Source organism: Pogona vitticeps, chromosome 1 (genome assembly GCF_051106095.1).
Source record: "Pogona vitticeps strain Pit_001003342236 chromosome 1, PviZW2.1, whole genome shotgun sequence".
Taxonomy (NCBI): Eukaryota; Metazoa; Chordata; class Lepidosauria; order Squamata; family Agamidae; genus Pogona; species Pogona vitticeps.
Genome location: NC_135783.1, coordinates 280,966,086 through 280,978,722, shown reverse-complemented (window position 1 = coordinate 280,978,722; position 12,637 = coordinate 280,966,086). Strand labels below are relative to the sequence as shown.

At 38.9% G+C, this 12,637-nt stretch overlaps 1 protein-coding gene across 12 annotated transcripts in view; it reads left to right on the top strand.

The window, feature by feature from the left end:
* Window positions 1-12,637, top strand: part of SHANK2 (SH3 and multiple ankyrin repeat domains 2) — a 498,212-nt gene that overhangs the window by 264,138 nt on the left and 221,437 nt on the right. Inside the window, exon 1 of one of the 12 annotated variants that reach the window (XM_078383308.1) lies at window positions 5,819-6,381. The exons of the other annotated variants lie outside the window; for them this stretch is intronic. Within the exon in view, the coding sequence (XP_078239434.1) occupies window positions 6,315-6,381 (67 nt within the window). The 5' untranslated portion in view covers window positions 5,819-6,314. Of the gene's footprint in view, window positions 1-5,818; window positions 6,382-12,637 lie in introns of those variants that run through there. 12 annotated transcript variants of the gene reach the window in all.

Below are 12,637 nucleotides of genomic sequence, written 5' to 3'. Positions count from 1 at the left end.
TTCATTTCCTTAATTCAGAGAAGACCTTGCAGCTATTACACATGCTGTAATAACTTCCCATTTGTGTTTTTCAGTGCTTTATACATGGAACAGTTTTTGACAATGGCCAGGAAATTTCATTTGGTACAAACAGGGCAACAAGATGGTCTAATACGGTTCTATTAAGCTGGTGTTGTCAGTCTGCGTCTGTTACCTGTTTCTAGCTTATTTTATTTTTTCTTTTTCTTCTTTAAAGCTGGAAATGTCTTGTGATTATGTCATTTGAAAAAGTGTCTCTCTATCAAGAGCCTAGGTTCATCATGCAACGCCTGCTTCCATGTGCCCCTGCCAATTAAAGCAAGGCTGGTGGTTGACCAGTGAGGTGTGTTTTGGTTGTGGCACTGTGTATGGGAAAGGCTCACAGATACATGATGTTATTTTTAGTTTCAGGTAAAAGAATTGTTTTTGGTTTTTTAAAACTTAGTGCTGTTATATTGATTGTTTTTAATCTGATTGTATATAGTGTAGTGTTTTTATTTTTGGATACCAGTATCACCTTAGTTTGATATTCTGATGTTTCTAGTTATTGTTGTGCTGCATTTTAGATTTCAAAGTATTATAAAGTGCTCAGGGAGTTTAGATTACTTGGTAATTTAAATGGATAATAATAAATAAGGAAGAAGCTAAGCAAGGCTAGTCCTGCCATTTGGCAGAGTTACAATGTTATAAAATAACAGCAATACATTATTGTTTAATTTTTGTTCTGTTTTGTACTGCCAAGTATGGGCAGAGAAAAGCAAAGCAAAAGCAAAGCAAAGCGTGCTGCTTATATACCACCCCATAGTGCTTCAAGCACTCTCTGGGCGGTTTACAAGTAAATTATGCAGGCTACACATTGCCCCCCCCCGCGAGCTGGATCCTCATTTTACCGACCTCGGAAGGATAGAAGGCTGAGTCAGCCTTGAGCCGTTACCTGGGATTGAACCCCAGGTCATGAGTACAGTTTTGGCTGCAGTACAGCAGTTTAACCACTGCGCCAATAGCTTACCTGGTTTTGAAACTTGGTTAGAGCGTGACACCAGTTTTTTTCTGCCTCAGTTAGCAAATTTATTTGTTTGTTTGTTCCATTCCAAATTCTCTTTTGCTAAAGCATCTTTTAAAAATAAAAATTAATAAAGAAATGGTATCTGGCATCAGTTTACATCCGTGGTAGGCCCAGTGTAGTCTATGGACTGTATGTGACTCCTAAGGCCACTTATGTGACCTTGGCATCTCTGGTTCATAACCATTGCATTACTTTAAAAAATATATAGTAATATGAAAATTAGTCTTTCTGACCATACATCCCTGTTAGGTCTGCCAGCCTGGAACTGCATCCATCAGGTGTTAGTAAATCTGGAAAATAGGTTTTGGGGCCACGCTGAGATTGTTGATCCCTGGTTTACGGGCACATATATTTATATGAACATAACATGTGGTTGGTCTCTGGAAGGCAGTAGACTTAATCACTTAAAAACAGTGTGTTTCTTGGGAAAGACCCCCCCCTCTGTCTGTCTGTCTGTCTATCTATCTATCTATCTGTCTATCTATCTATCATAGTGACGTGGTGGCGCTGCGGGCTAAACCGCAGAAGCCTGTGCTGCAGGGTCAAAAGACCAGCAGTCGTAAGATCAAATCCACATGACGGAGTGAGCTCCCGTCGCTTTGTCCCAGCTCCTCGCCAACCTAGCAGTTCAAAAGCATACAAATGCAAGTAAATAAATAGGTACCACATTGGTGGGAAGGTAAAATGGCGTTACCTAGTCACGCTGGCCACATGACAACGGAAACTGTCTTCGGACAAGCGCTGGCTCTACGGCTTGAAAATGGGATGAGCACTGCCCCCTAGAGTTGGACACGACTGGACTAAAAAAATCAAGGGGAACCTTTACCTTTACCTCTCTTTGTCTGTCTGTCTGTCTGTCTGAAGTCTTTAAGTCATTCTGGGCAATGTTCCATAGAAAAGATAGAACTACATCCTATAGGAGACAGCATAGTCTCTTCTTCCCACCAGAAGTTTCTCCTGACAGAGTAGGTTTACTAGCTTAAGTTTCAGAGAATTGCTACAGATCTCCAGGTAGGGAGACAAATCCCACTGCTAGCAGCATTGGAGGAGAAAATATGGGGGACTTTGCAGGTCAAATTGCTTTTATGCCCAGGGCACCTATCTCCACCCATTCCTAGCAGATACTAGGGCTTGCTAGCTCAGCAAAACCATCATCACCATGTACAGTGAAGTCAATTCTGACTTATACCAACCTTCTCAGGGTTTTCTGGATGGAGAGTACTCAGAAGTGGTTTCTCACTCCCTTCTTTTGGGGACACCCTAGGACTGTGCAGCTTGCCCAAGGCCACATAAGCTGGCTGTACTCTCAGGAGACACAGTGGAGAATCAAATTCACAACCTTTGGCTCCACAGCCCAATACCTAAACCATTGAGCTATGCAGCCAGCTAGCTCAGTGTAAAGGGGTCTGTATTATGTTTTGATTCCCAGTGTGGTGTACTGGATATAGTGATGGACTAGGACAGGGTTCGAATCCCCACTTGTCCATGGAAACTCACAGGGAGAGTAGAACTGGTAAAAACACTCCTTAAATATCTCACTTACCTTGGAAGTCCTATTAGCATTGCTATAAGTTGTTTTCAACTTTACGGCACAGAACTCCGCACCTACACAGATTATGTCCTGAGTTTCTGACACAATGGCAGAGATTTCTACAAACAAGCAGCCTGTAAAAATTCTGTATGTATCATATATGTTGTAGGTAAAGCAGCATGGGATATGAAATCTAACAGGGATAGCAGCAACTGGTGCAATTAATTGGTGCTTTTCCCCCAGTTTCCTGGATGCCAAAAATGCCCCTTCTCCCACTTCTGGGTTGCCATGTCATCTGGTTAGCTGGGCTTTTCCCAAATTCTCTTCATTTCTATTTCCATAATCAGCTGGGCCCCAACCTATCCTTGCTTTCCCTATTTCTATGATATTACAGTGGCCCACTTCTGTGACACCACAAAGACCTAATCTCTAGTCTCAGGTTTGAGTCCTGAAATCTCAGAGAGTGGGATGCTCCTGACCGGGCAACTCTACTATAAAAGGTGGTGGCCTCAAAGCATCTGGTTTCTACCCTGACTCCTACTTCCCATCCCTTGAAATAGACAGAATATGAAGGCCTGGAGAAGCACCAAATTTGCTGTGAATGCTCATAATCTGTTGTGATTTAAACTAGTGGGTGTATTCTCACAGGTCTTGTTGAACTCCTTTTCTGAAGTGGTAAATATTTTCTTACCTGAGCAATATATCTATTCCTACTCAAGTTGAACTTGTGATTAGTTCCACTGTGAATCTATTTCCACCCATTTCATTGTTCACAATATTAATTTGTACCCCCATCCATTGAAAAAAAAAAGGGGGGGGGGGTCAAATGCTTACATAATGGAACATAGCAAAACATTTTGATGAGCGTTTTGTGTGTAGCAGGCAGAGAACATGCAGACTGTACTGGCATCTCTGAGGCCGTTTAGCATGAGTTGCTTCTCTTGCTCCAAGCAATAATGATGACCTCATATACAACTGCTATTAAAGCCTTGACATTTACAACTCTAAAATTAGGAGATGTCCACAGATATGTTATCCAGATCACACTGGAAAGGATATTGCCAGTAGTATAAAAGAAATATTTTTACAGCACACACCAAATATTGTTTTCCAAATATATTGTTTTCCAAATATAAGCAAGATCTAACTCCAGAAAACATTAGTGTTTTACATTACATTAACTGTAAAATGGAGAGAGAAAATGTGCAACTTTGTCTAATATGTGCAGTCTAGATTGGGCAACTGGCGATGTACTGATATTTTTTTTCCAAATATAAGCAAGATCTAACTCCAGAAAACATTAGTGGCTTCTGTTAACTGTAAAATGGAGAGAGAAAATGTGGAACTTTGTCTAATATGTGCAGTCTAGATTGGGCAACTGGCGATGTACTTGATATTTTTCAAAATCCTGTTTGAAGAAATCCTCTTCCTTTAATTCACTGGAAATGTTTGGGATTAGGCACAAGAATCTTTCTCTCTCATTTCCCCAGCAGACTGCTTGCTTTCACAATCTGCTACACTACGTACTTTTAACCGTAGGAGTTCTGGTTCTTGGACCACCTTCTCAGAAGAATATTTGGGAGAGGTATTTATGAAACTATTCAGAATACGCATTGGACACAGTTTCACTTTCAATTTACACTTCACCTGTATCACAATATAACAAAATTGGTATTTTATGGGTCACTTCTCCTGGAGGATGAGGATAAGCCACCTGAGGCTGACATAGACTGTCTTGATGGGAGTCATCAGGGAATAATGTAGTAGACAAAACCTGATTTACATCCATGAATCTCAGGGATTGGATATTAACGTACAGTGTTACAGGAAGACAGACATACTTGGCATTTGTGAATGGAAAGATGATTTGCACTCTAAACCTCTGTTTTTATTACGGGTATATTAGAGGTGGAACAAAGAGAATGACTTTCCTTTTTTCCATTTATGTAAATTGTGCATACAGTAAAATGATATAGTATAGTCATTAGGTGCTAGAATAGAATGCACATTTTGACGCTCAGATACACTAAAATTCTACAAGAACAGAGTTATGGATAAACATTTTTGCATATGTAGTTATAATTGTGTTTCTTCTACAAACATTAATAAAGAATATCCAGTTTGCAGTAAATGTGTCTAGAAGATATTATTTGCAGTCTTCACCATTTTTCTTGGCGGAGCTTGGAAATGTTCTTGTTATTGGAGTATAATTTCCAGCAGCCATCCTGTCTGGAAAATTCTGGAAACTGTAGTCCAAAAAAAGTAATTTTCCCCCAAAGTTTGCTCTGTTGCACACAATATTCTTTATGTTGTGACTAACAATTTCATGCATAAAATTATGAAAATGAAAGAAGATGTGTAATGTGACGTCCTAACTGAGTGCTTCCTCAATAGTTTAATCATTAATCACTCTTTTCCAATTTTTTTTGTTAAGGTACAGTAATTACAAATCCCTTATTTCTTTCTAATGTATCCAACAATTGATTGGGTAATTCTGATTTAATTAATATTGGGACTTGAACTTCTCACTGGGCCTCATTGGAAGAAGCCTTGCAAACTCAGTATGCCCCCAGAAGAAGGGAGCCACTTCTGAATGTCCTCTATCTAGAAAAGTTTAAAATGGATCACCATGTCAGAATTGAGTTGATGGCACACTATTATTATTATTATTATTATTATTATTATTATTATTATTATTATTATTATTATTATTATTATTATTATTATTATTATTATTATTATTATTATTATTATTATTATTATTATTATTATTATTATTATTATTATTATTCAGTATTTTATCATAATCTTATACAGATTTTCTGTGTTTGACATGCATAATAATATACAGTATTTGCACAATATCACAATCTATGGCTCTCATTCCATTCTGCTGTTAGATGGCCACAAAACCAAGTAATCTTTATCCTGTTCTGCTTGTGCTTCAGATATGTTAAGTATAAATGTAGTTAATGTGGAACAAAAAAGCAAACAACTCCTTTCTGTTTGTAATAGTAGATTAAAAACAGGCTCATGTTTCACAGGAGGAAATTAACAATGTAGTATTTAAAAACCATGGCAAAACAAGCATCTTTGGTGTTTGTAGGAGGCGAGAAGATTTGCATCTGAAGTGCTTTAACTCCTAGCATGCGCTCAACAAGGTTATTTTTATTATGGGCGTGTTAGAGACAGGGCAAGCAGAGTGGGTTTTCAAAGCTGCGAGAGCAGATTTTGTTTGGAGTCGAACAACCAACATGTAGAAACGATAGCTATTAGTAAGGCGGTGCAGCTGGGCTGAATCATTCTTTTTTCCTCTCTAATGGCATGCGTAATTGCTCTAGGTTTTCAGGCGTCCTTCACCCGTACTTAGATTAGTGACTGATGCATTTCCATGGAAACCTTCAGTGAAGGGGGGAAAATCTGATGGTACAATGTGAACGTGGAAAGATGTGGAGTATATTGCTGAGCCTATAAGTTGTATACAATAGCGGAGTTCTTGATTTACACTTATATGTTGGTCTCTGAAAGTTCCTTCCACATTCAACATCTTAATGGATTTAGACCTCTGAAGCAGTTTCCCCTTCTTTTTTTAAAGAGCTTTTACAATAGGACTGAGAAACTGAGTAGAAGTAACTTGAAAACCAGGAACTATGTTTTGTATTTGGATGGTGATAGAAAAATACAACAAATGCAACTGAGATGGTTACATCCAGGTTAGAAATCATGGCTGAAAACGCAAGATTCAAGAAGAAAGTTCATTTTGGAGGTATTGTGTAATTTTAAAAAGTGTCTGTGGGTCTGTGTGTGTCTGAATGAATACCAATGGAAGAATATAGGGATGTGTTGAGAAATGTGGGTATAAAATTTTGTAATAATGTATCCCTCTTTATGTTTTATATGTAACATAATACACTCTGAACAATCTTTAATTGTATTAATTTCAGTGTGTTTTCCCAGTAAATATGCTTAGATTTGCAGTCATTGGTATATCTTTCTAATATAAAACAAAAGTTTAGGATATTTTATAATTAAGATACATACAAACTTCTTCAGGGTCAGGATAACTTTAGTTTTTGTAATTGTACAGTCTTACTTGTGTGTCTATGCATAAACTAGTAGAAGGTCCCTATTTAAGGAAGTATCACTCAAATATTGCCTGTGGCTGCATGTAAACATTAGATTTCTGAGTGTGGGTATAGTTATCTAGTAAATTCCAAAATAGGTCTTCAGTCTTGGTTTGTCTCCTTAATTTTGGATTTGTTGTCTAAGCTAATAGGTTAGCACTTCTGAATAGATATGAATTATCTTATGAACCTTTTGTTGCTGTTTTTCTTCTTTGTAATATTTTATTTTACATCCATTATTCATCAAACTTCAGCATATTGCAATCAAGGAGTAGTGGTTTGGGATGTTCTTGACTGAGGAAAATTGAAAATACATTTCTTTCAATTAACAGTAGTTTTCAGAACATAACAGCCTTTTATAACACTAAGTCTCTGACAAGATCTGAAAATACTAACTAGGAAAATAGTCTTTTATAAGTTTATAACATATTGTAGTTTTAGATTGTCTGCTGTTGTACCTAAAGTCACAGCTTTATACCTACTTACATGGTAGTTAACCCCAAAGGCATTAATCTTTGTATAAAGGCATTAATCTTTGTATAGATATCTCTAGGATTGTAATATCAACACAATTCCAGTAGCTAATATCCAGTTGTAAGTTCCAAGTAAAGTAGACCAGATGGATCACATTGTTTACTTAAAAGGTTCCCATAGAGTAAGTGGATCTATTCTTACTTGGTGTAACAGCTGGGTTTATTTCAATAATACTCTAATAGAAAAAATATTATTGTTAAAGAAGATATAGAAACAGTGCCATCATGACTGTTGTATAGTAGCTTTAAAGACTGTTACACTTTGCATACTATTTCAAGAATGTTAGTTTGTTCGTTTATACTACCCAGCTGGCCAAAGGCACAAAGCAAACAAGAAATATGCTTTGTGATGGAGAGGTTTGTAAGCATTATAATGTTATGTTATTTAGAAAAAAACTATTTGAGTAGCATTTGTTAGATATTTAATTATTTTACTGTTTCTCTTCACAGGTCTTTACAATGCAATCATAAGCATTTTAAAGCTCGTAATGTCTAGATTAGACTACTGTAATGCGCTCTACGTGGGGCTCCCTTTGAAGCTGATGCGGAAACTTCAGGTGGTGCTGAATGCGGCAGCCAGACTCCTTACTGGAGTGAGAAAATATCAACATCTCTCTCGTACTCTGGCCATGCTGCACTGGCTGCCCATCCGTTTCCACATTGACTTCAAAGTGATAATGCTTACATATAAGGCCCTAACTGGTTTAGGACCCCGATACTTGGCGGAACGCCTACTTCCACCTAAATCTACTCTGATCACCTGCATGAGCCAGGAGGTGAGGCTGAGGAGCCTAACGCCGAGGGAGGCCCGGAAGGAAAGGACACGAAACCGGGCTTTCTCGGCGGTGGCTCCTCGCCTCTGGAATAACCTTCATCCAGTTATTCGTGTGGCCCCTACGCTGGGCACTTTTAAGAGTCAACTAAAAACATGGTTGTATGTTCAGGCCTTCCCTCCTGTCAATATTTAATTCTTTCTTTATTTTTTCCTTTCATTTATTATTTGTTTTATTATTGTATGTGTTCTGGACTGTTTGTAAAATTCTTATGTTTTATCGTATACACCTTATTGGAAGCTGCCCAGAGTGGTTGACCAGACCAGATGGGCGGGATATAAATCAAATAAATAAAATAAAATTAAAATAAAAATAAGAGGTCTTTTCCATTTTGAGAAAATAGTGCAAAATATTTTTAAAATTGTAGTATTAGTGAAATTCTAAATGTACAGATGTAAAGATATCTTTTTATCCCGTCCCTAACGTCCAGCCCAATATGCTACATTACAAGCACTATTGCCTACCTTGTAGGATTTTGAGCATAACCTTGCTATTTCTTTGCACTGTTCATTTAAGAAGGCCCTCTTGTCTCTCCTTGCTATTCTTTGGAAGTCTGCATTCAATTTTCTGGAACTTTCCCTATCTCCCTTGCATTTTGTTTCCTTTCTCTACTGTGCTGTTTGTAAGGCCTTGTTGGACAGCCACTTTGCTTTCTTGCATTTCCTTTTCTTTGGGATGGTTTTTGTTGCTGCCTCCTGTACAATGTTACAAGCCTCTATCCATAGTTCTTCAGGCACTCTGTCCACCAAATCTAGTTCCTTAAACCTGTTCTTTACTTCCACTGAGTATTCATAAGGGATTTGGTTTAGATTATACCTGAGTAGCCCAGTGGTTTTTCCTGCTCTCTTCAGTTTAAGCTTGAAATTTGCTATGAGAAGCTGATGATCAGAGCCGCAGTCAGCTCCAGGTCTTGTTTTTGCTGACAGAGGATGAGATGGCTGGACAGTGTCTGCGAAGCAACCAACATGAATTTGACACAACTACAGGAGGCAGTGGAAGATAGGAAGGTCTGGCGTGCTCTGGTCCATGGGGTCACGAAGAGTCAGACATGACTAAACGACTAAACAAAATGATTTTGTGGTATGGAATAGATGATTGAGCACGTAGACACGAAAATTTTATTGTTGTTTAGTTGTGTCTGACTCTTCGTGACCCCATGGACCATAGCACGCCAGGCCCTCCTGTCTTCCACTGCCTGCCAGAGTTGGGTCAAATTCATGTTGGTAGCTTTGATGACACTTTCCAACCATCTCATCCTCTGTTGTCCCCTTCTCCTCTTGCCTTCACACTTTCCCAACATTAGGGTCTTTTCCAGAGAGTCTTCTCATGAGATGGCCAAAGTATTGGAGCCTCAGCTTCAGGATCTGTCCTTCCAGTGATCACTCAGGGTTGATTTCCTTCAGAACGGATAGGTTTGTTCTCCTTGTAGTCCAGGGGACTCTCAAGAGTCTCCTCCAGCACCACAATTCAAAAGCATCAATTCTTCGGCAGTCAGCCTTCTTTATGGACCTTTGTTGGCAAGGTGATGTCTCTGCTTTTTAAGAGGCTGTCTAGGTTTTTTATCACTTTCTTCCCAAGAAACAGTCACCTTTTATTCCGTGGGTGCTGTCACCATCTGCAGTGATCATGGAGCCCAAGAAAGTAAAATCTGTCACTGCCTCCATATCTTCCCCTTCTATTTGCCAGGAGGTGATGGGACTGGTGGCCATTGTGACGGCTGCGATGACGTCACCTGCCTATCAATGTTATGCTGGAGCTCATCTGCCTATAACAGGGCAGGAGGTGGGACTCCAGGAGGTGGAGCTGTGTATATAAGGGGGGGAGTGAATGATGTGAGACAGTTTTTGGAGAGTTAGAGTTAGAGTGAGAGTTGTGTTAGGGCATGAAGTACTGTGTTAGTTAAGGTCTGAGTGATAGTGTGATTGAAGGGATCCTTTATTTTATTGATTGCCTTATTCAGTTTCTGTAGTGATTTACCTTATGTTAAGTTGTACCAATAAACAATCCCTTTAATTTTAAAATCCATACCTTTGTCTGAGGAGTCAGATATATGTGTGTGGTTGGTGGCAGCGTGTGAAGAGAAAGAAAGTGTGAAGTGGCATCCCCTCTGTGACGTAGGAGGAGGCGGCCACAATATAAATTGGTGCCAGCGTGTGGGATACGAGTTGTCCAGTTGTCCAGTAAAGCCTTGGCTAGAGTGACCAGAGCAAAAGGACTTCAGTTAGTGTCACCTGGAGTGGAAAGTGTGGGTAACTCTTTAGGATTTGACTCACAGGGAGCAAATCTAGTGGAGAGGCACTTAAGCTTCAGAGTGGAAAACTGATTTATGAGCTCTGTAAGGTCAATTTTGTGAGGGAGATTAGCCCAAAAGCAGAGGCTGTGGCAAATTGGTCAGAGGGTCCTGAGTTAGGTGAACTCTGAGAGGACAGACCAAGCGCAGCAAAGCTGAGGGATCTCCATTTTGAACAGCTCTTGTGAGAGGGCAGAGCTGTGGTGAATATAAAAGCAGCCAAAGGCAGTAATATAAAATAAAGTATCCTGAATTTGGCAAGAGGCTAGTGAAAGGGGATAAGAAGACGCTAGAAAAGCTTGGTTACAGTTTCTAGTGTTAGATCAGTTGGAGCACACTGCTAATATATATATCAGACCTTAACACAGGAAAGGGGAAAAAAGTATTTTAAACAGAGGCTTGGAAATAGTGAGGAGCCTTCTGTGCAGGAAACATGCCTTTAACACACAGTAAAATGGCTGAAAGTGAGCCAAAATCCCCAGAGATGTCTGAAGGAGCTGGAGAGGTGTTTTATGAAGAAGGGGACAGGTTTACCTCAGAGCAGGAGGAAGGAATTAATGGGGAACAGTTATCAGAACTGAGGAAAATTCACTTAGCTCAGGAACATGAATATAGGATGAGACAATTAGAACAGGAGGAACAAATTGAACAGCTTAAAATAAGAAGAAAAGAAAGACTTGAAATCAGTCAGGCAGAGGCAGATGCCAGAAATAGGGAAATGGCCATGAGGTTAAAAGAGATGAAACTGAAACACCAAACTCAAATGGCACATTTAGAATTAAAATTCTTAAATCAGAATAATAACTATTTATCAGTTGAAGAAATTTCAAAAAGAGAAAAGTATGAGGCTCAGGCCAGACAAAGTGAGCTAGATCTTGAAAAATATAATCAGCAAAAAGACATTAGAAGAAATCAGAGCTAAGACTGAAGCAAAATTAAAAGAGATAAAAGCTAGGGCTGAGGAAGAAATTTTACAGATCACGGCTGAGTTTGAGGCTAAGCAAAAGGAACTAGATTTGAAAATAAAAGCGGAAAAATTGCAGCTAAAAAAGAAATAAATGAAATTATCAGCCCAAAATAAAAGTGCTAATAATGATTCAAATCCTGAGAGAAACATATCTAAATCCGCTGAATGTATAAAAGTAGAACAAAACTCAAGTTATTCTGAGGGAAAAGATTTACAATCCAAAGTGGAAGTGGATGAGGTTTATGAGTGTGAAAGAAAGATAAAGCCACAAACTATTCCGAAACCAAAAGAAGGCACACAGGTTAAGGCACAACTTCAAAACCTGAATTATTCTGAAGAAAACATGAGGGAAACATGGGAAGACTACCCTAAGTATTCCAAAGGGCTAGTTCAGAGCCAGCAGAAAGTGGGCGGCCATTTTGTTGAAAAGCCTTCAGGACAGAGCCAGGCCAAGAGCCAGGTTTTGGAGGGAAAAGAAAAATCAGAAAGATTTGCTGGCAAAAGCTCATGGGGAGAGAAAATTTGCCTCGCTTGTCAGGGGAGGGGACACATTGCTTCCCAGTGTTTTAATACAAAACAAAGAAATTTCTCCCCAGAAAGTGAATTTAAAAGATGCCAAGTCTGTATATTGCATACAGAACAGTCAGATGACTCCCTCTAGAGGTAGCTCTGTAGCCATAGAAACGAAAGCAGAGGCAGCTAAGCTCTCTAAAATTGATACATTTAGAGGGAAGATCTCAAGTTATGATGAAAATATTCCCATTGCTGCTGCATCAGTTCTTATAGGCACTGATCTCTCAAAACATGTCAAGAGTGCCTTTGTGATTACACAATCACTACCAGAACAAAATGAGGCAGCAGGAAAGATTACTGATTCTCAAGAGGAAGTTAGAAATCTACCCCAAGCTGAGGCAATTTCTCTGGAAATATCTCAGGAAAATATTTTTATCCAAGAGCAGCTAACAGATCCTATTTTAAAAGGCTGTTTTGGAAAAGTGGCTGGCAAAGGATTATCCCCTAAACAAGGGTTGCTATACAGAGAAAAACAGATAAATATTTCAAAAGGGGAACTTGAGATTAGAAGCCAGTTAATGGTACCAGATAAATATGATTCAATAATTTTGGAAAAGGGAAATTCAGTCTTAGTTAATGCACATTTGGGTATAATTGAAACCAACCAGAGAATAACCCAGAAGTTTCATTGGCCTGAAATAGAAAAACAGGTTAGAAATTTCTGTCAGAAAGTTGATATGTGCCAGAAACAGAGTTATAACA